Here is a 25586-nt window from a genome sequence, read left to right as displayed (position 1 = left end):
GTTTTGCAATAACAACAATAGTTTTATCTTCAAAACAGTGTTCCCTAGGACATATCCAACCTGGTTACTAAATAAGGCTACACTTCCAACTTCTGGTTATTCTATATACCGGTAGCTCATTGGTTATCATTTTTGTCCTTAAACATTAATCTTCTCATTTTTAAGTTACACACACCAATTACTTTTTGTTGAAAAAGACAATTAAATGTGTTTTTTCCTTTGTTAGTAATTTTTTTAAAATATTTATATGTTTTATTAATAATTATTTGTATTAACACAACTATTTAACTAATTATATAAAACAATATTGTCAATGCCCTACAAATAAACTGGTTTTATACATTTATTTTTTTATTCAAACCCAGAATAATATGTTTTATCATTTAATGCAGGCCAAAGCACAGCATTGAGAGGTAATCTTTTTAGCGCACACGCACACACACACACACACACACACACACACACACACTCATGTCTGGTTCACTATCTTTCTGGGGACTCATAGACGTAATGGTTTTTATGCTTTACAAACCATATATTCTGTCCTCCTGCCCCTACCCCTAAACCTACCCATTTCACAAAACTTTCTGCATTTTTACATTTTCAAAATAACTCATTCTGTATGATTTATAAGCTTTTGTACCCATTGGGACCTCAATTTAGGCCCCTACAGTGACATGTGTCCCCATGAGTCTGTGTGCATTCAGGTTGAAGTCCCCACCAGGCTAGAACAACACACACACACACACACACACACACACACACACACACACACACACACACACACACACACACACACACACACAGTAGTAATGCTGAAGTATGCTGCAGGCAACTCAAATCAGCTCAGCCCATCCCCCCATCCACAACACCCCCCTTCACCCCCCCGCCCCTGCCCCTCACACACACACACACACACACACACACACACACACACACACACTCATGTCTGGTTCACTATCTTTTTCTGGGGACTCACCATAGATGTAATGGTTTTTATGCTGTACAAACCATATATTCTGTCCTCATACACTGCTCCTACCCCTAAACCTACCCATCACACAACTTTCTGCATTTTCACCTTTTCAAAGTAACTCATTCTGTTTGATTTATAAGCTTTTGTACCCATTGGGAAGTCCCCATGAGTCTGTGTGCATTCAGGTTTAAGTCCCCACCAGGCTAGAAAACCATTCACACACACACACAGAGGTAAGGTTTTTTTGCTTGAAAACTTATACAATATTGCCCTCTATTGGACATTTAAGGGAGAGCATAAGTGTTGAAAAAAAAAAAAAAAAAAAAAAAAAAAAAAAAACAGTGTGATATATAGAATAACCAGCAGGTGGGAGTATAGCCTTATTTATGAACCAGGCACTTGTGTGCTTATTTTGTCTTTTTTAGCCTTTTGCTACGGGAACACCGTTTGAGATATCCAATAACCGTTCGCATTTTAGCATCTTCTGTATATTTACTTCATGTTGTCCGAGTTTGGAGGAGATTGAATGAATCGCTTTTGAGGAGAAGGTAAAAACTCAGAGCTCGTTTTCAACTTCTTGTTATCTTCCAACCAAATTATCTGACTTCCTGTTGGTCAGAGCTAATGACTGTAAATTAGAAAGTTGTCCGGCTCGAAATGTACAATATATATACCGAGTTTGGTGACTGCAGATAAAACTAACCCTCCCACTTTGGACAAAAGTGACACACTTCCTGCTGCCAGTTGGTGGCGCTATAACTTTGACTCACAAAAGTCATATCCATGTGATCGGCCTCTTACAACGAACACACAGCTGAAGTTTCATCAAAATGAATTAATGTATGCAAAAGTTATAACTCACTTCCTGTTTGCCTTTTCTCGCCATAAATTTGTCTCTTCGCCACGGCCAAACCGTTTGAGGTATCAAAAAGTTGCTTGCAATTTAGCATCCTCAGTGTCTTGACTTCATGCTGACCGAGTTTGGTGCTGATCGGGTGAATCGTCTAGGAGGAGTACCGCAAATTCCAGAGCATGCGTTTTCCGAACAACCCATAATAGCTCACTTCCTGTTGGGCGAAGCTTATGACTATGAGTGCGGAAGTTGTTTGGCCCGATGAGATCTATAAGTGTACCGAGTTTCATACATGTACGTGCAAGTGTGTTTATTATATAGACCCAGTTTTTCAAGGGGGCGCTGTTGAGCCCCCCTGCCACGCCCGGGTCAAAGGCCTCTGCCAGACCCTGTTGGCCGCGCATTCCGATGCGTGTGCAAAGTTTCAAGAGTTTTCGAGCATGGGAAGGGCCCCAAAAATGCCCAAAAGGCGAAAAGATAATAATAATAATAATAATAATAATAATAATAATAATAATAATAATAATCCTTAGAAGAACAATAGGGCTCTGCGCCCTTTCAGGGCTTGGGCCCTAATAATCCTTAGAAGAACAATAGGGCTCTGCGCCCTTTCAGGGCTTGGGCCCTAATAATTCTTAGAAGAACAATAGGGCTCTGCGCCCTTTCAGGGCTTGGGCCCTAATAATAGGAATTTTCATCTTCAATAAGCACTCTACAACATCAAATGTTGCCATACTATTTTTTTTTTTTTTTTTTTTTTGTGGCACATACAATGTCTTTGGAACTGTATATGATAATAATCCACACATTCTTTACCCACTTTTTTGATCTTAAACTTTCATAATCTTTTCATCCTAAATCATTTAGAAAAATTGTGTAGACTGGTTTGACTGAAATTAACCAACTCAAAACAACTAAACATCACTTGTAAGAAAAATGTACTCTGCCAAGATCTATATCTAGCTAGAATATTACAATCTAGTACATACATTTTCATAATTATCATTTCCATGACTTAGAAAACATAACTTTATGATATCTTCAAGTTTTCCATGTATTTGGGAACTAGAGGCTATATGCTCATCTAAATACCGTTTATTGTATTAATAAGAAATAATTCGTTTGAAACATTTGGATGCATGCAGCTGGGTATTGCACTCTTAGCAATACGTATTAAAAACATTACACATAAATAGAAATGAACAGAATTACTTTTACTCAACGAGATACTGTGATTTATCAATCAAAATACACGACACACACACACACACACACACACACACACACACACACACACACACACACACACACACACACACACACACTAGTGCGTTTAAAATAAGTGAGAGTTCCCTTGATGATTCTCCACCTATTAGTCACGCGCGATAGACTGTCATAAAAAAGGGAACTATTTCGTTCGCTTCATACTAACCTCCCGGAACGTGTTGTAGTCTGACTCTGGTGTCCATACCCGTCTTTTATAAAAGAGATTGAGTGCGATAAACAGCGCGGTGCCGACCGCAGCCATCGCCGCGCTGAACGCCACGGAGATATGACGCAGTACAACCATGAGCGCACCTGAAGCGAAATGCTGTGTTCACTTCAGAGCGCGAGCCGCTGATTTTGCTCTCCCGTGCACGTGATCCGCCCTGGCTTGTTTTTGAAAAGCACGCGCCCAGTTTCGCTCCAGCGGTCGGGTGAGATGAGGGGCGGAGAAACCATCATGTTTTGACATTACAAATAAAACCATGTAGGCATACCTCATTTCAAACGAGGGATGGTCACATGGTTTTATAAGGTAATAAAATGTTTAGAGTTTAATTTAACAGATCTGCTGTGCTGTCTATAAAGTATATTGTAACGTGGTGTGCTTAAAACTAATATGGTGTATATTGAAACATATTAACTATAACTATAACTTAAACTTAACAAAGAGACAGGGGAAATTAAAATAAAAAGACGTAAAAAGAAAATTTGTTCAAACTATAATAGGTCATTATGCTACTCGCCGTTGGAGGGCGATGTTTAGTTGAAATTTGGAAAACTTGTGTTGACTATCTGTTGACATGAATTATCCCTTGATAGATTCAAATGCACAAACAGTTCCCCACTGTGGCCTACACGTCTCTGGCTGTATTTTTTGCAGACTTTTGAATTTGCTGTGTTTTGCATTGATTTTTTAGTTAATCAGGAAGAGAAATCAGAAAAATAATGCATTGCTATTTTCCATCTTCTTAGGACAAGTAATACAATTTCATGATTTAAAAACAAACAAACAACAACAAAATAAACACTACTTTATTTATTTATTTCATTTTAATGTTTGTATCCCCAAGGATAAAATTCCTGGTTTGGGGGTATGAATTCATTGAAAAAAGGATGCAAGTTTGTCAATGTGTGTTACAATATTGATTATTTATTAATCTATTGTAGCCTCATATTCAATACACGCAGGGCATTTGAATTATTAATATGCCCAAAACATTGTTGAAAAACCTGTTGTACACAATTTACTTCATGCCTTCTGTATTCTGATTGACAGTTCAGTCATTTTGTTAATCATATACATTTTTTCATGTTAATGTAAGTGTCAAATGTGACACAACAGGCTGATATATAAATATGATATGATAAAATATGATACACGTGCTGTATATATAAACATTGTGGTGCTGGTCACAATTAGAATATCTAAAAAAATTGATTTGTTTCACTAATTCCATTCAAAAAGTGAAACTTGTATGTTATATTTATTAATTACACACAGACTCACACAGATGAGTAATATATTTCAAATGTTTATTTCTTTTAATTTTGATGATTATAACTGACAACTAAGGAAAATCCCAAATTTAGTATCTCAGAAAATTATAATATTGTGAAAAGGTTTCAATGTCAAAGACACATAAGTGCCACACTCTAATCAGCTAATTAACTCAAAACACCTGCAAAGGCCTTTAAATGTTCTCTCAGTCTAGTTCTGTAGGCTACACTATCATGGGGAAGACTGCTGACTTGACAGTTGTCCAAAAGACGACCCTTGACACCTTCCTCAAGGAGGGCAAGACACAAAAGGTTATTTCAAAAAGAGGCTGGCTGTTCGCGGAGCTCTGTGTACTAGCACATTAATAGAGAGGCAAAGGGAAGGAAATATATGTGGTAGAATTTTTTTTACAACCAATAGGGATAACCGCACCCTGGAGAGGATTGTGAAACAAAACCCATTCATAAATGTGGGGGAGATTCCCCCGATGAGAGGTTGTAATGAGTGGTTATTTCCGTCAAAGTTGCTCTTCTATCAGCTTGAATCAGTCGGCCCATTCTCCTCTGACCTCTAGCATCAACAAGACATTTTCGCCCACAGGTCTGCTGCATACTGGATGTTTTTCCCTTTTCACACCATTCTTTGTAAACCCGAAATGGTTGTGCATGAAAATCCCAGTAACTGAACAGATTGTGAAATACTCAGACTGCCCCGTCTGGCACCAACAACTATGCCACGCTCAAAATAGCCACACTTAAATCACCTTTCTTTCCCATTCTGACATTCAGTTTGGAGTTCAGGAGATTGTCTTGACCAGGACCACACCCCTAAATGCATTGAGGCAACTGCCATGTGATTGGTTGATTAGATAAACGCATTAATGAGAAATTGAACAGGTGTTCCTTATAATCCTTTAGGTGAGTGTATATATAAATTGTAATGTGTTCCTGTAATCAAAGCTGAATTTTTTTAGCATCATTACACCAGTCTTCAGTGTCACATGATCCTTCACAAATTATTCTCATGATGATTTGCTGCTCAAGAAACATTTATTTTTTATTATCATGTTGAAAACAGTTGTGTAAACATATTTTTGTGATTCTGTGAAAGCTTTCTATTTTAGATAAATGCTGTTCTTTTGAACTTTCTATTCATCAAAGAATCCTGGGGTAAAGAATTGTGAGCACATTTAGCATAAGAGACTTCTTAAAAAAAAAAAAAAAAAAAAAAAATTTAATCGTACATATCCCAGTCTGAACCGTACTGTAAGACTTTGAATATTAAAGTGCAAATGAACACCTGAGCGGTCTTGTGGGTTTGCTACTGTTACAATTAAAACCCATATAAGGGTAAAAACATGACTGACAGACAGACATGATGTAAGCAACACAGCTACAACTAATCAAATTGATAATGGTTGTGAGACTATTATCAAGAATTGACAATCGTCAATCGGTACCGAGAGGCCCCCAAATATAATTCTGCTTAGGGCCCCATGAATGCTTGGGCAATAGAGCATCTTTGGGATGTGGTGGAACGGGAGCTTCGTGCCCTGGATGTGCATCCCACAAATCTCCATCAACTGCAAGATGCTATCCTATCAATATGGGCCAACATTTCTAAAGAATGCTTTCAGCACCTTGTTGAATCAATGCCATGTAGAATTTAGGCAGTTCTGAAGACGAAAAGGGGGTCAAACACAGTATTAGTATTAGTATGGTGTTCATATATATATATATATAACCGTGACATGATCGCATATAAATTCAGTAAAATATAATGTCCGCTTACAAGGACAGTGGGACCCAGAGACACTGTATTGTATTGAATTGGAAAACCTATTTATGTCAATTTTATCCACATATTTTAAAAAGTAAATATTAATTAATTCCGTTATATCTTTAACATAGAATCATCTTTATACAAAGTTTGGATAACTGAAAAATTGACTGGTGAAGGAAAAAAACAAAAAACATATTTAATTTCAGTCCAGCATAAAATATCCTCCTTGGACTCAGTAATAGACTTTTGTCCCCTGGTGTGGACATAATATTTTAGTACATTTCTCTGACACCATACCTGTAATGTCACACAATGTTTGGATGTTTCACCAGACAGCAACAACTCCTTGGTCTTTAAAAACAACTGACCTTAATGTTTAGCACTCATATAGAAATATTTTTTAATTATAATTTAAATTGGATACATTTTTAAATGGTTTGTAATAAATCAATGTCCCAGGAAAATGTTCTGGGCTTTCTAATCAAAAAATGACTTTCTGTTACAAAACAGGGCATTGATTTCAGAAATGTCCAATGTGGACGCCAGGACTTGTCAGCTTTATCAGGTATTTTGGAGACACAACAAGTGAAAATGAAAAGAAATTGCATATCAATATCCATTTTTCATATTATGAAAATATTGCTAATTATTACTCCTATTATTACACTTCTATTATCATTACATTGCACCAAGAACACATTAATGTGCAAATTAGATGCAGTGTATGGATACATTATTAAATTGGAAAATCCAAGTATGGCCATTTTATCCACACACTGCAAAAAAGTAGGATGATATATCAATGCATTCAGTTATATCTTTCATAACATAGTTCAGAACAAAGTTTGTTTAAAAAATATCCTGAAGCCTAAAAACTGATTGGTGAATTAAAAATAAATCCCATTGTTTTTGCCTACACATGCAATTTCATGTCTATTTCATGCTTAAACAACTGGTGTCAGCTACACACAGAAAAATAGGGTGTCAAAATTGTACCTTTAGGGGTACAACAGCTTGTCGCTGGGGCAGTACCCTTAAAAGAACAACGTTGTACTGTACCTTAAGGTACGCATTTGTACTCAAAGGTACTAATTTAGGAGTAAAACAGGTACAAAAATGTCCTTTTACCCTTTACTGCCCTAGCGACAAGCTAAAGGTAACATTTTTACACCCTATTTTTCTGTGTGTACTGAGGACATATCATTACAATATAATTTTTCAACAAAAAAATCCATTTGATTATTATATTCTTAACAATGCAATGAAATAAAAAAAACTAAATTATATAAATAAATAAGTATATATATATATATATATATATATATATATATATATATATATATATATATATATATATATATATACAGTATATATATATATATATATATATATATATATATATATACAGTATATATATATATATATATATATATATATATATATATATATATATATATATATATATATATATATATATATATATAATTTTTTTAATCTTTCTTATGCTCTCAAAAATGTAATGACAACGTAACTGATGTCGTTCTGAACATGCAAAAGGAGATAACTATATCCCTCTACTATATAGCCTAGTCTCCTGAAGTCATCCGATTTAAGTTTCACGGACCATCGCCACCTCTCAAATCTCATTCTTGTTTTTATTCATTCAAAAATGATGCGTCACAATTTTTGATGTTCTGATTATTGCTTTCCAATGTCACTCACACACTCATCCTAATGTGGGAAGTTTGAATTGAACTGAAGTATTTAGATTAGCAATGTAGGGCCCTATGAAGTCTGTTAATTTAACATAACATTTTTCTGTATTCCGTTTTAATGGTCTAATTTCATAAAAAAGATACTTATTTTAAATCATAAAACATTAACAATTGAAATAATTTAACATTTTAACAATAATAGCAATCTATTCATTTTAGAAATTCTGTGTTGTCTTAATTTTTATGGTTTCTGTTTTATGATTTAATACGAATATATTATCAAAAGAATAATTTGAGGATGATTAATCTGAGTATGCCCTGCTACTAGAAGGGTTACGGCCATCACCTGTATGACGTAATCCATTCCAACCGCAGCATAGCGACCGAGCTTGACTACGGGGGAGAACCGCACACAGCCACTTAAAGGAAAAGACAACATTTGGAAACAAATGTGAAAGAAACGCGCTACTTTTCAAAGAAATTTCCGAAATGCACCGGAGGTCATAGGACTGCACCGACAAAACGAGAAGATACGGAATACGTCTGTGTGGAGTAACTAACTGTTTGCGTTGCCTATACAACGAGCTTTTGGGCTAACAGGCTAGCACAGTTGTCGCTAAAACATGGTGGGCAGACACTGAACGAAAAAAACCCTCTAACGTTAGACTCGCTCAAATATTCGTGGATGATGCTGGGGAATTAACTCGGTTTCTATCCTTTCTGCTCGGAGGGAATTTTTTGGACTTTATAATTGACTTTTGACTTCTTTTCTCGGAGGAAAACTCTCGTACGACCTTTGAAAGTTTTTTTGACGTTTCCTTCAAGTTAACCATCCATCAAGCTCCGCGAGAAAAGATGATTGACTGTTTGAGGTAGTGCGTACTTGAAGGAGAATGCACAAAAAACGAGGAGTTTCATACCATAAAAGCGCAAATCCTGCGGCAAAGTTAGGCGTTTCAGAGCATCCCACCCTCATCCATTCATTTAACAGCACTTGCTCGTGGAAACTATGCTCAATATAGGCTGCACGAACTGAACTGGAATATTGGGACACGTACAATGGATCATATGGAATAAATCTCTGTCTGTGGTTAATTAATGGCACTTTCCCTATGCGTTGGGTTTAACTTTTTTGGACCAGTCCACGCAAAGCAACACATGGTTTGCTTTCAAATCATTTTAGAAGACTTACAGAGAAAATTACATGGAGACTAGTTGGTCATGCCAAGGAAGGAGTTACCATTGCCAGAGGGTTGGGAAGAGTCCCGAGATTTTGACGGGAAGGTCTATTATATAGACCATATTAATCAAACCACCAGTTGGATTGACCCAAGGGATAGGTACGTGTTGAGTACTGCACATTCTGGGAACGCATACTTGTTTGCTCAGTGTACAGATGCATGCTGAGTCCCTTAATCATGTGTACTCATGTGAATGTGTTCTTATTTAAAAACCTTGCAATATTTCACACGTCGAGCATTAAAAATGGATGCATTTTAGGCTCCATTTCAGTGTTGAAGTACTGCTTTGTTTCATCCCAGAACCCATGATCAGTGCCAGCTTTACCACTTAAGTCCCCTTGGACTTTAACACCCAATCTGTGCTGGAATGCCTAAGATTATATTAGAGGTTTGGTATGTGCATTGGTTGTTTTTTTCTTTTCTTTCCTTCCCTCCTTTGGATTTTCAGTTATTTACAGCGTGCACAAAATGGAAAGATGATAGCAAACAGACCGCATATTTTTCCCCTTTGTGTGGTGCAACAGGTTTGCCTGTAGCCAGGAAACCAAGATGGCAGAAAGTCGTAAACAAGTACCTGGGACACATTCCTCAGCATGAGCAAAGCCCACAGCTGATTCCCTCAAATCCCTTTCGCTGCCAGGCGAGGTGCAGGACGGGTTCAAAGTGCACCCGAGCTATGCAAACTTTAACAAGAATGGTCAAATAGTTTTTTTTTAATGCATTCCACACTTGTTCGTTTGGTACAAGAGCTACGTTTTTTTTAAAGTTTAAGGATAGTTCACCCAAAAATAAAATAGAATTCGGTCATCTTTTACTCACCCTCATGTCATTCCAAACCAGAATGAATTTCTTTTGGAATACAAAAGACATTTTTTTTTTGGGAAAATGTTTCTATGTCTTTTCTTTCTTTGTTTTAAACAATCATTGAAAGTAAATGAGGACCAGTGTTGATATAGAATTGTAATATCTTCTAAACATGTAATATGTTTTAAATATCTTCACAGAAGAAAGCATGTCATGCAGGTTTGGAACGACATTAGGATTTTAAAAAATGACATTATACCCGCTGGTCAAAAGTTTGGAAATTCAGGTTTTTTTTAATGTTTTTGAAAGTTGTCTCTTAATCTCACCAAGGCTGCATTAATTTGATCAAAATACAGTAAAAAACATTAATACTGTGTAACATTATTACAATTTATATTAACTGGTTTCTGTTGTAATATATTTTAAAATGTAATTTATTCCTGTGATGGCAAAGCTGAATTTTCAACATCACTTCTCCAGTCTTCAGTGTCACATGATCCTTCAGAAATCACTCTAAGATTATTTCTTGTTATTATCAGTTGTGGAAATAGTTTTTGGATTTTTTAAATATACACTGCCGTTTAAAAGTCTGATGAAGTGAGATTTAAAAAGAAAAGAAAAAAGGCATTTATGAAATTGATAAATTTTACAAAAAAGTTATATTTATGATAACGGGTGTTTATGTTTAAATAGCTTATCTTGTTGGCAAGTGCTATTCGCACGTGCTCTGCCTAACAATGCCTGGCTGGGTCAAACAAGACTTAAAATAATGCATCTATTTCTACCTCGTCAGTGGTGTATTCAGTAAAGTGTAAGGCTTAAGGATCTTGGTTTTGACCAATTGACCCGGGTTCGAATCCGCCTTTTGCCGAGCTCGCTCTTATCCCTTTTCTCATCACATATCGTATTGGAAAACCGTTTACTTTCAATAAAAATTAAGAAATTGTTCTAAAAATTTAAATAAAGTGCCTTATCTAAAGTGCTGTTTCATAATAATAAATTGGGTAGGGTAAGGGGTAATAATAATAATAATAATAAATGCTGTTCTTTTGATCTTTCTGAAAGAATCCGGAAAAAAAAGTTTCCACCAAAATATTAATTATCACAGCCATCACATTAATAATAATCATAATGGTCTCTTTACCACCGAATAAGCATATTAGAGTGATTTCTGAAGGATCATGTGACACTGAAGACTGGAGGAATGATGCTGAAAATTCAGCTTTGCATCACAGAAATGAATTATATTTTAAAATGTATTACAACAGAAACCAGTTAATTTAAAATGAAATAAAATTTCACAGTATTACTGTATTTTTGATCAAACAAATGTAGCCTTGGTGAGATTTAGAGGCTATATATATATATATATATATATATATATATATATATATATATATATATATATATATATATATATATATAAACTTTTCTAATTTATTTGTACAAAATCACTTTTTTTTTCTTGTAATGGCAAAGCTGTATTTTTAGCATCATTACTCCAGTCTTCAGTGTCAGTGTTTTTTGGAAACCGTAATACTTTTTTCAGAGTTCATTGATAATTAAAAAAAGTTCAGTGAACAGTATTTATTTAAAATAGAATTCTTTCAACATAATAAATGCTTTATTAAGTCCTCTTGATAAATGAAATAATCTTATTTACGCCAACTTTTAAATAGTAGTGTTTTACTTTTTCCCCAAAATTATTTTCATCATCATGAAAGACTGAAAACTGGAGTTAATGATGCTGAAAATTCAGCTTTGCGTCACAGCTTTGCGAAAATTACATTTTCAAATAGATTTCACATATATATATATTTATTTTCTGTTTTCCCTGTGTTTTTGATCAAATAAATACAGCCTTGGTGAGACACTTCTTTCAAAAACATAAAAAAATGTATATCTTAATTATTGAAAACACCGGTTGTGTGTATTTTGTGCAATTTTAATGTAAGATGAATAAGAAATATTTAAAATAAATCAATAAATTATTACAGAATTTTGGGTTACTTGAAGCTGGCTTGCAAACCCCACACTTTGTCTAACTGATTTTTGTTTGTACTGAAATGTTGCCGAAAGCTCAACAGCAGAGTCGAGCAACTGCTCGGAAACAAAAGCTGAGGCATAACAGACGTTTCCGCGCTCATGCCGGTCGGCTGGTCTTTCTTGCACAGCGTGGTGCATCAAAGGCGCTGATTAAAAATGACAAATATTTCAAATCCTGACCCAAAACTGTCAGGAGACACACCTCCCCCCATCCCCCAGCATGCATCTCTCAGACGGCTGGTTCTCCACTGCTGAGCAACAGTTAGCTGACGGGGGGTTCTGATGCTAGTAGCTCTACTTTGTAATGAGCTCCCATTTGACAGCGTTCTTGTGGCTAATGCACAGAGCTGCGGAGGTGTTGCCTGCCTGCTAGTCATTAAATACTAGTATGCTGCTTGGGATTGTTAGAAAAATCAGAGGTTTTGGTTTACATGTATTCAAAGTGTGGTGTTAGTAATGATCTTCCTCATGTAGCTGCTTTTTGGATAGATGTTTGGTTCTTTGGTTGTAGATGTAGTTGTAGGAAGTACTTGCAGACTAAGTATTTTATGCTCATTTTGTTTACATATTAAATTGGTTCTTCATTTTTAGTGCTACTATTCACAACTGACCACTGTCATCTTTGAAACAACCAGGTTTATTTTTTTCCTGCTTGAGAACGGATCCATAATCAAAATTGCTGGGATTCAGACCAAAAATGAGTCAGAAACCAGGTATAATTTTTTACTAGTGGGTGCAGGACACTATAGTTAATTTATGTAAGTGAGGAGAGCAAAATAAAGTAAACTGTGACATATTATACCCAAACATTCTTTATACAGTGGACTACCAGTAAAATTGATAAACATTTGGGAAACAAAATGATTCAGACACTTTGACCTGACCATGTTTTGTTTAAAGGGTTAAATCACCCAGAAAGTATCCCATGATTTACTCATCCTCAAGTCATCCTAACTGTTTATGACATTCTTCTTTCAGATGAATACATTCGCAGTTTGTATGTCGCTTCCAAGTTTTTGCAGTAAATTGCTGATTTTGTTTTGAATATGGCTAAATATGGATATTTTTCTTAGACAAACGCACTGCTTCGCTTCAGAAGGCCCCCGGAGCTGTGTGGAGCACTTTTATGATGGATACATGCACTTTTATGAACTTCAAAACAGAAAAGGCCATTCACTGCCATTTTAAAGTTTGGAAGAGCCAGGACATTTTTAATACAACACTGATTGCATTCATCTGAAAGAAGAATGTCATACACCTAGGATAGGTCATGGGCTAATTTTCATTTTTGGGTGAACTATCTTTTGAAGTGTTTTTGTATTTAAATTGCTAATGTATATTTGAATACACATGTATATATTTGAGAAATATTTGGATGTATATACTGTATATTATTTATATAATTTATATAATATATAAATGTTATATATAAATATAAAACCATTTCCCCCCTTCCAAGTGCTTTGAGTGTCTAGAAAAGCGCTATATAAATGTAACAAATTATTAATATTATTATTTCTTAAATATATACATGTATGTGTGTTAATTTATATATACATAATAATTATACAAGGTAGACGCATGCGCACACGCACACACACACACACACACACACACACACACACACACACACACACACACAGACACACACACACACAGACACACAGGTGCTGTTCATATAATTAGAATATCATCAAAAAGTTCATTTATTTTTTACGAATTCCATTCTAGAAGTAAAACTTGTATTTTATATTCATTCATTACACAAAGACTGATATATTTCAAATGTTTATTTGTTTTACTTTTGATGATTATAACTGACAACTAAGGAAAATACTAAATTCAGTATCTCAGAATTAGAATATTATTTAAGACCAATACAAAGAAAGGATTTTTAGAAATCTTGGCCACTTCAAAAGTATGAGCATGAAAAGTATGGGCATGTACAGCTCTCAATACTTAGTTGGGTCTCCTTTTACCTGAATTACTGCAGCAATGTGGCATGGAGTCGATCAGTCTGTGGCTCTGCTCAGGTGTTATGAGAGGTTGCTCTGATAGTGACCTTCAGCTCTTCTACATTGTTGAGTCTGGCATATCGCATCTTCCTCACAATACCCCATAGATTTTCTATGGGTTTAAGGTCAGGCGAGTTTGCTGGCCAATTAAGAACAGGGATGAAGCATGAAGTGCTCTAAAACGTCCTGGTATATATGGCTGCTTTGACCTTGGACCTCAGAAAACAGTGGACCAACCCCAGCAGATGACATGGCACCCCAAAACATCATTGACTGTGGAAACTTTACACTGGACCTCAAACAGCGTTGATTGTGTGCCTCTCCTCTCTTCCGCCAGACTCTGGGACCCTGATTTCCAAAGGAAATGCAAAATGTACTTTCATCAGAGAACATAACATTGGACCACTCAGCAGTCCTTTTTGTCTTTAGGCCAGACAAGATGCTTCTGACGCTGTTTGTTGTTCAAAAGTGGCTTGACACCCATGAACCCATGTCTTGCATACTTCTGTGCGTAGTGGTTCTTGAAGTTCTGACTCCAGCTGCAGTCCTCTCTGTGAATCTCCCCCACATTTTTGAATGGGTTTAGTTTCAGAATCATCCCCAGGGTGTGGTTATCCCTATTGCTTGTACACTTCTTTCTACCACATCTTTTCCTTCCCTTTGCCTCTCTATTAATGTGCTTGGACACAGCTCCGCAAACAGCCAGCTTCTTTTGCAATGACCTTTTGTGTCTTGCCCTCTTTGTGCATGGTGTCAATGGTCGTCTTTTGGACAACTGTCAAGTCAGCAGTCTTCCCCATGATAGTGTAGCCTACAGAACTCGACTGAGAGAACATTTAAAGGCATTATTTAGAGTTAATTAGGTGATTAGATTGTGGCACCAGGTGTCTTCAATATTGAACCTTTTCACAATATTATAATTTTCTGAGATACTGAATTTGGGATTTCCCCTAGTTTTCAGTTATAATAATCATCAAAATTAAAAGAAATAAACATTTGAAAAAGGTAAGTCTGTGTGTAATCAATGAATATAATATACAAGTTTCACTTTTTGAATGGAATTAGTGAAATAAATCAACTTTTTGATGATATTCTAATTATATGACGAGCACCTGTATGTAATTTCAGATTCTACATTTCTACGTCATTACTAAAGGTCAGATAACAGGAATCATCAGGTTTTGCACTTGTCAGCTCAAGTGCCACTGTTATCCAAGTGAAAGGAGGGTAAACCAAATAGGCTCTGTTTACACCTGGTATTAAGATGAGCGGGAATGGTGAGAGAACATTGTGCTTGGTTGGTTTTTTTAAACTTTGTCTTCAGCCGAGAGTTTAAATCCTGTCTGGCTAGGCGCGCTTCCCATAATGTGTGCACGTTAGGTCAGGAGGCGGAGAGTAGATAGTCTTTGGTGGCTGTTTGAACGCATTTAATCACATGAGCGTACACTACGCAAGCAATCCGGTCCATTGTGTTGTCGACTTCATCTGGAAGTGGTCAAAAGTGGACAAGCTCAATGGGGTTTAGGCCCTGTTTACACCTGTATTTCTTGTCATCAACTTTTGATCTGATCGACCAAAACACATCTTAATACAGGGCCTTAGATCTTTTGAACTTCATACATTTTTGATTTTTCACACAAATTGTTGCTGATGAGATCATTTTATATCAGATTTAATAGATGAAATAGGAAAATGTTTAGCATAAGTACTGCTCTCAGACTTCTGGATCCACTGCTGATGCTAGAATTACAAGAAGAATCATCAGATGCCTCATCATTTGTTTTTGTAAAGTTGCAAACTTGAAGGTCTAACCGCATAAATGCAGAGAAGGCATTCCTGTGGACTGCCCACATGCACCACACGGGGCGGAACTGTTTTGTTTTGTCTCAGTGTGACATGCTGAAAACATTTGCTCAGGTAAATGGAATGTTATCTCGCTCTCTGTGATAGGAGACCGGCCGTCGTCGGGTGTAGCAGCGCACTTTTATTGTCGGACCTTGAGCGCGGCGCGCTGCTAGTTGGAGCCTCATAAATGACTCGGGGAATTTATGGAGTGCGCTGAATGAAAGTGTCTGACTCATCGTTTAGCTATGTCCTGTGTTTGCACTCGGCTGTGCGCTTTGTCATTTTGCATTAGACCATGGGTTCTGAGTCTTTGACTTCGTAGGTTCGCTAGAGAACGGGAGACCTTTCTGAAGCCTTTCTGCAGTTCCTCTTTAACATCATCTTTAAAAAAAAGCCGGCCATTGTGCCATATTCATTCTGTTCATTCCTAATCATTCTAATGCGCAAATCTCAACAGCATGCTTTAGGATTTTGGGCTTTTGAGTTTCCTTGTGCATTTAAAGATCTCAGATACGCAGGCTAAAGCCCAGAGATTAATGACACCCATTCAGACGAGCCTTCAATGAGTCTGGAGCATTATGGGGTGAGAAAATGATGAGTGTTTCTTATTGCAGCCGTGGTCTTTGTTACGTTTGCAGAAGTTTCTTTTCTCCGAGTTAAATTTAGAACAGGCCAGTGGGGTCTCTCAGCACAGTTTCATTATTCATAACATGAAAAAGGAGCTAGTTCAGTTTCACCCTCTTTGAAAGTCTTGAATCGCAGGGGAAGACAACAGCTTGTGCTCTCTCACTGCAGACAACTGTAAGATCATTTGAAACAAACCGTGCTTGCCTATATATATATATATATATATATATATATATATATATATATATATATATATATATATATATATACATCCATCCATATATCTAAAGCCCGTCCATCCAGTCTTCAGTCTAGCTATCATCCATCCATCCATTCATCAATCTATCCATATATCTATAGCCTGCCCATCCATCCATCCATCCATCCATCCATCCATCCATCCATCCATCCATCCATCCATCCATCCATCCATCCATCCATCCATCCATCCATCCATCCATCATTCAGTCTAGCCATCTATCCATATATCTATAGTCCGTCCATCCAATCATCAGTCCCTCCATCCATCCATCCATCCATCCATCCATCCATCCATCCATCCATCTGTCTATAGTCTGTCCGTTCATCCATCCATCCATCCATCCATCCATATATCTATAGCCCGTCCATCCATCCATCCATCCATCCATCCATCCATTCATCCATCCGTCTATAGCCCATCCGTCCATCCATCCAGTCATCAGTCTAGCCATCTATCCATTCATTCATTCATTCATCCATCCATATATCTATAGTCCGTCCATCCAATCGTCGTCTATCCATCCATCTATCATCCATCCATCTATCTGTCTACAGTTTGTCTATCATCCATCCATCTATGCATACACCTATCTATAGTCTATCTTTCCATCACCTATCCATCCATCCATCCATCCATCCATCCATCCATCCATCCATCCATCCATCCATCCATCCATAGTTTGTATATCATTCCATCCATCCATCCAGCCATCCATCCAGCCAGCCATCCATCCATTCATCCATCTGTCTATAGTTTGTCTATCATTCCATCACCTATCCATCCATCCATCCATCCATCCATCCATCCATCCATCCATCCATCCATCCATCCATCCATCCATAGTTTGTATATCATTCCATCCATCCATCCATCCATCCATCCATCCATCCAGCCATCCATCCAGCCAGCCATCCATCCATTCATCCATCCGTCTATACTTTGTCTATCATTCCATCCATCCATCCATCCATCCATCCATCCATCCATCCATCCATCCATCCATCCATCCATATATCCATCCGTCCATCTGTCCGTCCATGAAAAGTAAAGTTAAAACTGTTGTGAGAAAATTGTGTGCCTTTTGCTTGCAGACACCATTTGGTTTAATATTTTGATTCTTATGCAATAAATTTATACATTGCGTGTAGCTTAATGTGACTTTTGTGGAAAATGGTTTAATCCTTTTAATATGCCGCACAAATCAGATTTAATGTGGAATGTTCCTGATAATCTGAGGAGCACAGAGCTGAATGTATTGCATAACCCTGCTGCTGGACGTAACGGCTTTAGAAAACACTCCTCTCAAAGTCTGAAAGTGGAAGTATGAAATGTGGAAATATGAAATTCCTTTGCTGCATGTAAAACAATGCCTGCCCTGAACACAAACGTAAATCTTTTGCAGTGCTTGGAAAAAATATAATCTGTACACACAACAGGTTAAGAAATAAAAAATGTTTTTGTTTACAAAATAGTTCAAAAGCTACATTTTTGTTAAATGATTAAGCCACAGTTGGTTGACCCAAGGTCAATCATCAAGGCTTTAATCAGGTGGTTTACGAAAACTGTTTTCAACATTGATAATAATAATAAATATTTCTTGAGCATCATATAACACTGAAGACTAGAGTAATTCAGCCTTGCCATCAAAGGAATAAATCACATTTTAAAGTATATTAATATAGGACACGTTTAAATTGTACTACTATTTCACAATATTCCTGCTTTGACTGTATTTTGATCAAATGCATGGAGGGTAGGTTAGCATAAGAGAGCTCTTTGAAAAAAATCTTAATTAAAAAATCGTAATTATTCAATAATTTTGACCAGTATTATTAGTACATACATTCACCGTTCAAACGTTTTGGTTTGTTTTTTTAAACATCCTCTTTGGAATAATATATAAACAATTTACATATAATATTTTTTTTCTTCAGTCCAGCCAAGGGCCTTGTCTTTAAAGTATCGTTTTAAAGCATTTTTTTGTGTGCACAATATTGGTTAGCATCCTGATATCAGCTTAGTGATGATAAACCTCCTACCCCTTCAAATTTACTCTAAAACCTCAACAAGCTCTTTCTTTTTAATTGATTAGTCTAGCCAGCGAGTGCCAGCAGTGCTCTCCACTGAAGTTCAGCCAGACTACTTTGTTAGCATTAGCGTGCGCCTGCTAATAAAAGTTTTAGCGTCGCTCTTTTCGGCCAAGTGAGTGTCCCCGTTGCTCTGCGATGATCCAAAGCACTGGGCTTGGAGAGCCACAGTGTGTTGCCTCAGAAACCTCCAGGCGATGGGTCAGCAGGGCCTGTGGAATGCCCGGCTTAGGTTTCCGGCTATTGTGCTCGACCAGCGCACTGGAGGTGAATAGCCCGACATTCCTCTGGTGCCCCTCCCCCCACACACATGCTTGCGCCACGCTCAAACTCTCAGTGAGTGACATCCCATGGAAAATAAGCATGAATTGTGGAGGTCCAACATCCCGCTGTCTTCTCTCTGATTGGCTGTTGACTGACAGATGGATTCCCTGTTTGATTTTGCAGGCAGACTAAGCCTCTGACTTTTGCTGACTGTATTGGAGATGAGCTGCCTGTGGGATGGGAGGAGGCCCACGACCCCCACGTTGGAGCCTATTATGTCGACCACAATACCAGTAAGTTGAACAAGTTGCAGCCCACCATATGCACAGATAGGAGTATAGAGTGTCTGTTGTGTGATTCTGTGGGTTTTAGACAGATAAAATGGCATATTTTTAATTGGACTTGAATGAAAAAAAGGCATTCAGGGTTGAAACCGCTGATTGAGTGGGCCTCATTCATTAAATATGACTGAAAAAAAATTCTGTGCATATAATTTGTTTAGCAGATAAAATTATTTTGTGCTCTTCTGTAAGTATTTTAATGAAAATGGACACCTACCCTTTATTTATCATTACTATTTTTTAAATTTTAGAAATATTTGTAATAAATAAGTGTTGTTTTAGTATTATTTAAATGTTTTTAATAGATTTTTTAAATTGTATTTTCTGTTTTAATTTTAAGATTTGTTTAGGTTTTTGTCTTTTGTTAAAAAAAATATTTGGCGTACATTTTTTATTTAAGTTTTAGTACTTCAATTATTAGCTTATTATTTTAAAAAAAAAGTTTTTTTTCTCCAGTTAAATCTTTTCATCCAATGTTTTATTTATTTCAGCTTTACTTTGTTTAACAATAACACTTATGAACAGTTTTTGCTTTTGTGTAAACCGTAATATATATATATATATATATATATATATATATATATATATATATATATATATATATATATATATATATATATATATTCGTTGATGAATAGAAAGTTAAAGCAGAAATCATTTGTAACATTATAATTGTCTTTACTCTCACTTTTGAGAAATTTAATGCGTCCCTGCTGAATAAAAGTATTAACCAGTATTAACAAAGATAGCAATAATTTTAAGCAGCAAAAACTGTTTTCAAAATGAATAATAATGAGAAATTTTTCTTGAGCAGCAGATCATCATATTAGAATGATTTCTGAAGGATCATGTGACCCTGAAGACTGGAGTAATGATGCTGAGAATTCAGCTTTGCCATCAAAGGAATTTATTACATTTTAAAGTATATTAAAATAGAGTAGTTATTTTAAATTGGAATAATTTCATAATATTATTTCATAATTTTAAATTTTTACTGCGTTTTTGTTTAAATTAATGCATTCTTGATGACAAAAGAGACTTCTTTCCAGAACATAAAAACAATCTTCCAAAATTTTGACCAGTTGACCAGAAGATATGTTTCTACCTTCTCTCTCTTTCCGTCAGAGAGCACCCAGTTGGAGGATCCACGAGCCCAGTGGCAGCGGGAGCAGGAGCTCATGCTGCGGGATTATCTGAGCGTGGTTCAGGATGCGTTGAGCGCCCAAAAGGAGATCTACCAGGTCAAAGAACAGCGACTTCACCTGGCTCAGCAGGAATATCGGCAGCTAAATGATGCTTGGAGGGACAAGGCGGCCTCACAGACCAGCTGTAAGACTCTATACGTGTGTCTGTCACTTAAATACTGTTTTTAATTATGAGCTAGTTGACAGTGATTCCCGACACGTTTGTGTATGAGGGATTCTTTTGGATTAATCTGTACAACTGCAACATGTTTAGAATTATCCTCCTTTCACAACCTCATGGAATTCGTCACTCACTATAGGTCAACAATGTCAGATATAAACAGACCTTGAAATTTACTTTTTTGCTCACCAGCCACTGTTGCTAATAGCTTTCCAAAATTATTGCATTTTTAGTATATATATATATATATATATATATATATATATATATATATATATATATATATATATATATATATATATATATATATATATAGTATTTTTGCTGGCCACAATTGACACCGATCCCATGGGGAAAAACGCTCATATAAATATTTTCTAATATTTTCGGCAGCAGGTATACTGCGTTCACTTTGAGTGTGAGAACAAAATCTGCAGGAATGGGTAAAATCATGCGCAATAATCACAATCCCATGCCGAAATTCAAGCCCTGCAACCAACAATATTCATCTGGGGCAAATGAAATGAGGAAATGAGAGGAGGTGGGGGGGTTTTAACGCCAAAAGAGGGTTTCGTTTAGGGTTTTAAGCTGTTAGTAAATCTGGCCCCTAGACACTTAAATTTTCCTTAAAAAAAAGCTTGCAGAATATACAGTTTTGTGAGAATCATACTTCAATCTGATAGTTAATTTTACTGGATATAGACAGTCCCATCAGTTTAAATAAACCATTTTGACAGCCCTTCTTTTAAATAAAAACTACTATTTACGGAGCTCCAAAAGGGACATGTGATGAAAAAAATATAAGATATATTTTTTGGCGTTTGCTATATGAAGTTTTTGCGTTCCCCCTAGAAACACTAGAAACAGATCAATATTTATAATAAATGTTTTATGTTTATATCCAGAGCTTGATATTAACACCCATCAACCAGTCAAATGCAAATAGATTTCAGCAGTGGCGAGTTGACACACAAACTACTGTCTACTAACTACTAAGACACGCAGGGATAAATTAGCGCTGAAAAGGCGTTGACAGGGTTATTTTTGTTGCTGAATTTATTGCATATGCATTTGTAGGAGTTTCCCTTTTAGACACAAAATTTATGGCAGGAGAGTATTTAAATGAATCACGCAAGGGGATTTACTAAGGTTTGCACTCGTCAGTTTACTGGTGTTTGTCATTATTTATCGGCCAAAAAAGCACGTCTTAAACCAGACACTAATTGCGCTGCTCCTGGTAGATTTGCGTTGGTCATTATGGAATAATCCAGCTGCGTCTGTGTTCTTTAATTTGTGCGTCGTAGTTAGAAGAACTGGTAAGAACCGGTAAGAATAAAATCGGTTTTTGGAATTGTGCTCATGCTAATTTGCCTTGTTTAGTAAATCTTACTTTTACATTCTTGACAATTGTTTCATTATCAAGTTGCAATACCGAACAGCACCACATGGAGATGCCAAGAAAAATTAAACCATCCACCTTGACCTAACTGCAAACATATTACAGTAAACGTATTTATTCATAATTACTGCAACATACACATGATAATTTAAAACATTATCCCGAATGTTTGTGGAAGCACCGTGAATGTACTGAAATGTGCGTTTATTACATCACGAGTAGGGGTGGGAATCATAACGATACAATACACGATACATGGCTCACGATACCGATAATATCGCGATACAGCAATTTTGTCAATATCAATATATTTCTAGACAATCCTATAATGATACATCACGGTATTTAACTTTAAAAATTCTCATATCGCACGGAGGACATTGTATATTACCCTATCTATATCTTGTCCCACCTTTAATCGAGAGCGCACATACAGAGTTTGTTTGTGCATCAATATAACGGACTCGCTTACTGTACGACTACTGTATGTCACTGCTGTTGTCTTTGCCTTGATTGCAATCCTCATCCATCAAAACTTTACTTGGTTTGCTTTATCCAGCTGGGAAATGTAGTTTTAGTATCATCTGGCCATACAGCGTTGGGATGTTCTGACGTTCTGTTCAGTCTGTATTTCACACAGCGCAATGCGTCAGGACTCACGCTCTTCAGAAACAATCACAGAATATGATAGAGCTCGTGTTTTAAAGCTAAACAGACACTGGGATGAATTATTCACTGAAAACTTTCCCGTAGTTAGCGGCTTAAAGCGATCTGATCAAATGGGGAAGCGAAATTGGGTTGAAGGGTTAGAAATAGAAATTTCCACCTAACTGGGTTACAGGTGCTTGCGCCATTGTAGATGTTCTCACGCACAACGTAAATTACATTAAATGGGTCCTTGATTATGATGTCACATTTTTCACTCGTTGCTGTTTGAGCATTAACACCATCTGCAAAGTTACGACGATTAAAGTTCAATGCGAAGGGAGATATTTTCTTTAATATAGAAATTGCTTTTTATGGACTACAACAAACATCTGGTAAGGGACTACAACAAGCTTATTCACGGGTTGGTGACATCACTAATCCTAAAATGTACATAAACCCTCCCCCAGGGAACACGCAACAAAGGGGGTGAGGTCATGTTGGGCTGCTTTAGAGAGGAGGAAGAGTTCTTGTAGTAGAGCACATTTATGAGTCTGCATAAGCTGTCGTATCTGTCTGTTCACATTTATTGCAATAACATCATCAAAGCATAAATTATAACTATTATGTTCTATCATCAAGCAGCAGGTATTCTCTGGCTCTTACAACAGTTCCCACACAAGGGATTTATTTATCATCATGACAGGACATGCTAATCGATGACTTGAAGATAGATAACTCCAAAATTCATCAACTAACCATTCAGAAACGTCCTGTCACATTCTACTTGTCACTTCTTCTTGAGTCTCTCCATCATTGTCCGACTCCGGTTTGGATATTAAAGGCTGAGCAGGTTCTGACATTTTCAACGCGTGTCTGCGTGAGATAATCGGAGCTGCTAACACAAGCTCTTGAAGCTCCGCCCGGTTCTTGTATTTAAAGGGGCACACACAAAAACTGTGTGTTTTTGCTCACCCTCGAAAAGTGACAATTTGAATATGCTATTAAAATGATTTGTGGTGTATTTTGAGCTAAAACTGCACATACACATTCTGGAGAAAGACTTTACACCTTTAAAAAGGGGCATTATAGGACCCCTTTACTGGTGTTATTCCTCATGCTTCTATCATTTATTTGCATTATTTACCAGGATTTTTAATTAATCGCGTGCATATTTTTAAAATCTATATGACGTATTGAGTTATAGTCCGAGAACAGGGTTTTAGGGAACATTGTCATAATTTTAAAACCATACCTCATCTGTGGCGATAAGACAGCGAGAGCTGCATGCTTGTAAGCAAATTCTTTATTTTAAATAAAACATTATTATAATAGATGCAAATTTATGACAGTCTGTAGCAATATTATAAATCACTATGGAATTCCAGAGCCGTGTCAAGTGGTTTTCTAGATAAGATAAAGCCTTTGAACTCTTATCTTTCCTACAGTAAATTCCAGATCCTCATCAAGCAGTAAATATGACCCTGAAATCCTCAAAGCGGAGATTGTTACAGCAAAAAGCCGGGTAAGAAGCTCTTCCACCTAATGTAGAGCCTTTGATTTTTTTTTTGTGTTAATGTTATCTTGTTTATGCAAGACATGAATATAATATTTGCAGCACTCTGTACATCATGGATTTCAGATGTTATGACAGGCAGTGAGATTACATTTAAAGCCAAATGCAAGACGTCTTGTAATTACATAAGTGTCTCATTCATTCACCTGCTCACTTTCTCTCGGTTGCTGTCTTTTGTTCAGGTAAATAAGCTGAAGAGAGATTTGGCCTTCATGAGGCAAGAACTGCTTTATAAGGAGCAAGGCTTTGAGACGTTGAAAGAGTAAGTGTAACCTGACCTCTTTGCATGATCACGTTCCAACAACTGATCGCTTTCTTGTTTAAACGCAGTCCATTCTGAAAACACCTCGTCTTTGTGCAAGACAAAAGTGTATCATCTTATCTCTTGCCATTTTATGAGTGCATTTGCCCTTTATTGTGATGGTGTGAGCTCACTTTTGTCTTGCCTGTTGTTGTAAAAGTTTATATTTGTACTGTGCTTCAAAACACCATGCACCTCAAACAGTCAGTGTGAAGCTATTCATATTTCATATTATTATTTTCAAAATCGAGTTCTCTGAAGAACTACTCAACTAGTCCAGTGATTTTTAAGTGATGGATTGAAAGAGCTGGGTATTAATACAGATTCTCCTGTTTCAATTCAATTGTATTTTGAATCATTTGAATATATTTAAGTTAGAATGTCTATTTTATTACACGTGAAAGAAATACAAGCTAATACTGTAAAATATATAGTGCAGCGTCGTAGACCAGTGGTTCTCAACCTGTGGGCCTTAGCATGGTGGCAGCAAGATGAGTTAAATGTAATTAAATTATTATTTATATTCAAAAATAATAGTCATTTATATAGCGCTTTGTATTGTTTCACAGCAGCTTCACAGTGTTAAACAGGAACATAATGTAACAGATTTTGATTTGGCTGTACAGTTGCTCTGGAGAAAACGGTGATGTCATCAGCTCATTTTAATTTATCATATAG

General features: G+C 36.5%; 2 protein-coding genes across 2 annotated transcripts in view; one reads left to right on the top strand and one right to left on the bottom strand.

Moving 5' to 3' along the window:
• arl10 (ADP-ribosylation factor-like 10) overlaps positions 1–3553 on the bottom strand; it is a 28801-nt gene extending 25248 nt beyond the window's left edge. The window contains exon 1 of the mRNA XM_067423986.1: positions 3262–3553. Within this exon, the coding sequence (XP_067280087.1) occupies positions 3262–3399 (138 nt within the window). The 5' untranslated portion in view covers positions 3400–3553. The remainder of the gene's footprint in view (positions 1–3261) is intronic.
• A 4912-nt stretch (positions 3554–8465) lies between these two features.
• Positions 8466–25586, top strand: part of wwc1 (WW and C2 domain containing 1) — a 55025-nt gene continuing 37904 nt past the window's right edge. Inside the window, exons 1-5 of the mRNA XM_067424754.1 lie at positions 8466–9430; positions 19465–19574; positions 20748–20951; positions 24480–24556; positions 24790–24869. Coding sequence (XP_067280855.1) covers positions 9312–9430; positions 19465–19574; positions 20748–20951; positions 24480–24556; positions 24790–24869 — 590 coding nt within the window. The 5' untranslated portion in view covers positions 8466–9311. The remainder of the gene's footprint in view (positions 9431–19464; positions 19575–20747; positions 20952–24479; positions 24557–24789; positions 24870–25586) is intronic.

Source organism: Pseudorasbora parva, chromosome 18 (assembly GCF_024679245.1).
Source record: "Pseudorasbora parva isolate DD20220531a chromosome 18, ASM2467924v1, whole genome shotgun sequence".
Taxonomy (NCBI): domain Eukaryota; kingdom Metazoa; phylum Chordata; class Actinopteri; order Cypriniformes; family Gobionidae; genus Pseudorasbora; species Pseudorasbora parva.
Note: the sequence above shows the minus strand (reverse complement) of the source record. Positions and strands in the feature narration are given on the sequence as shown.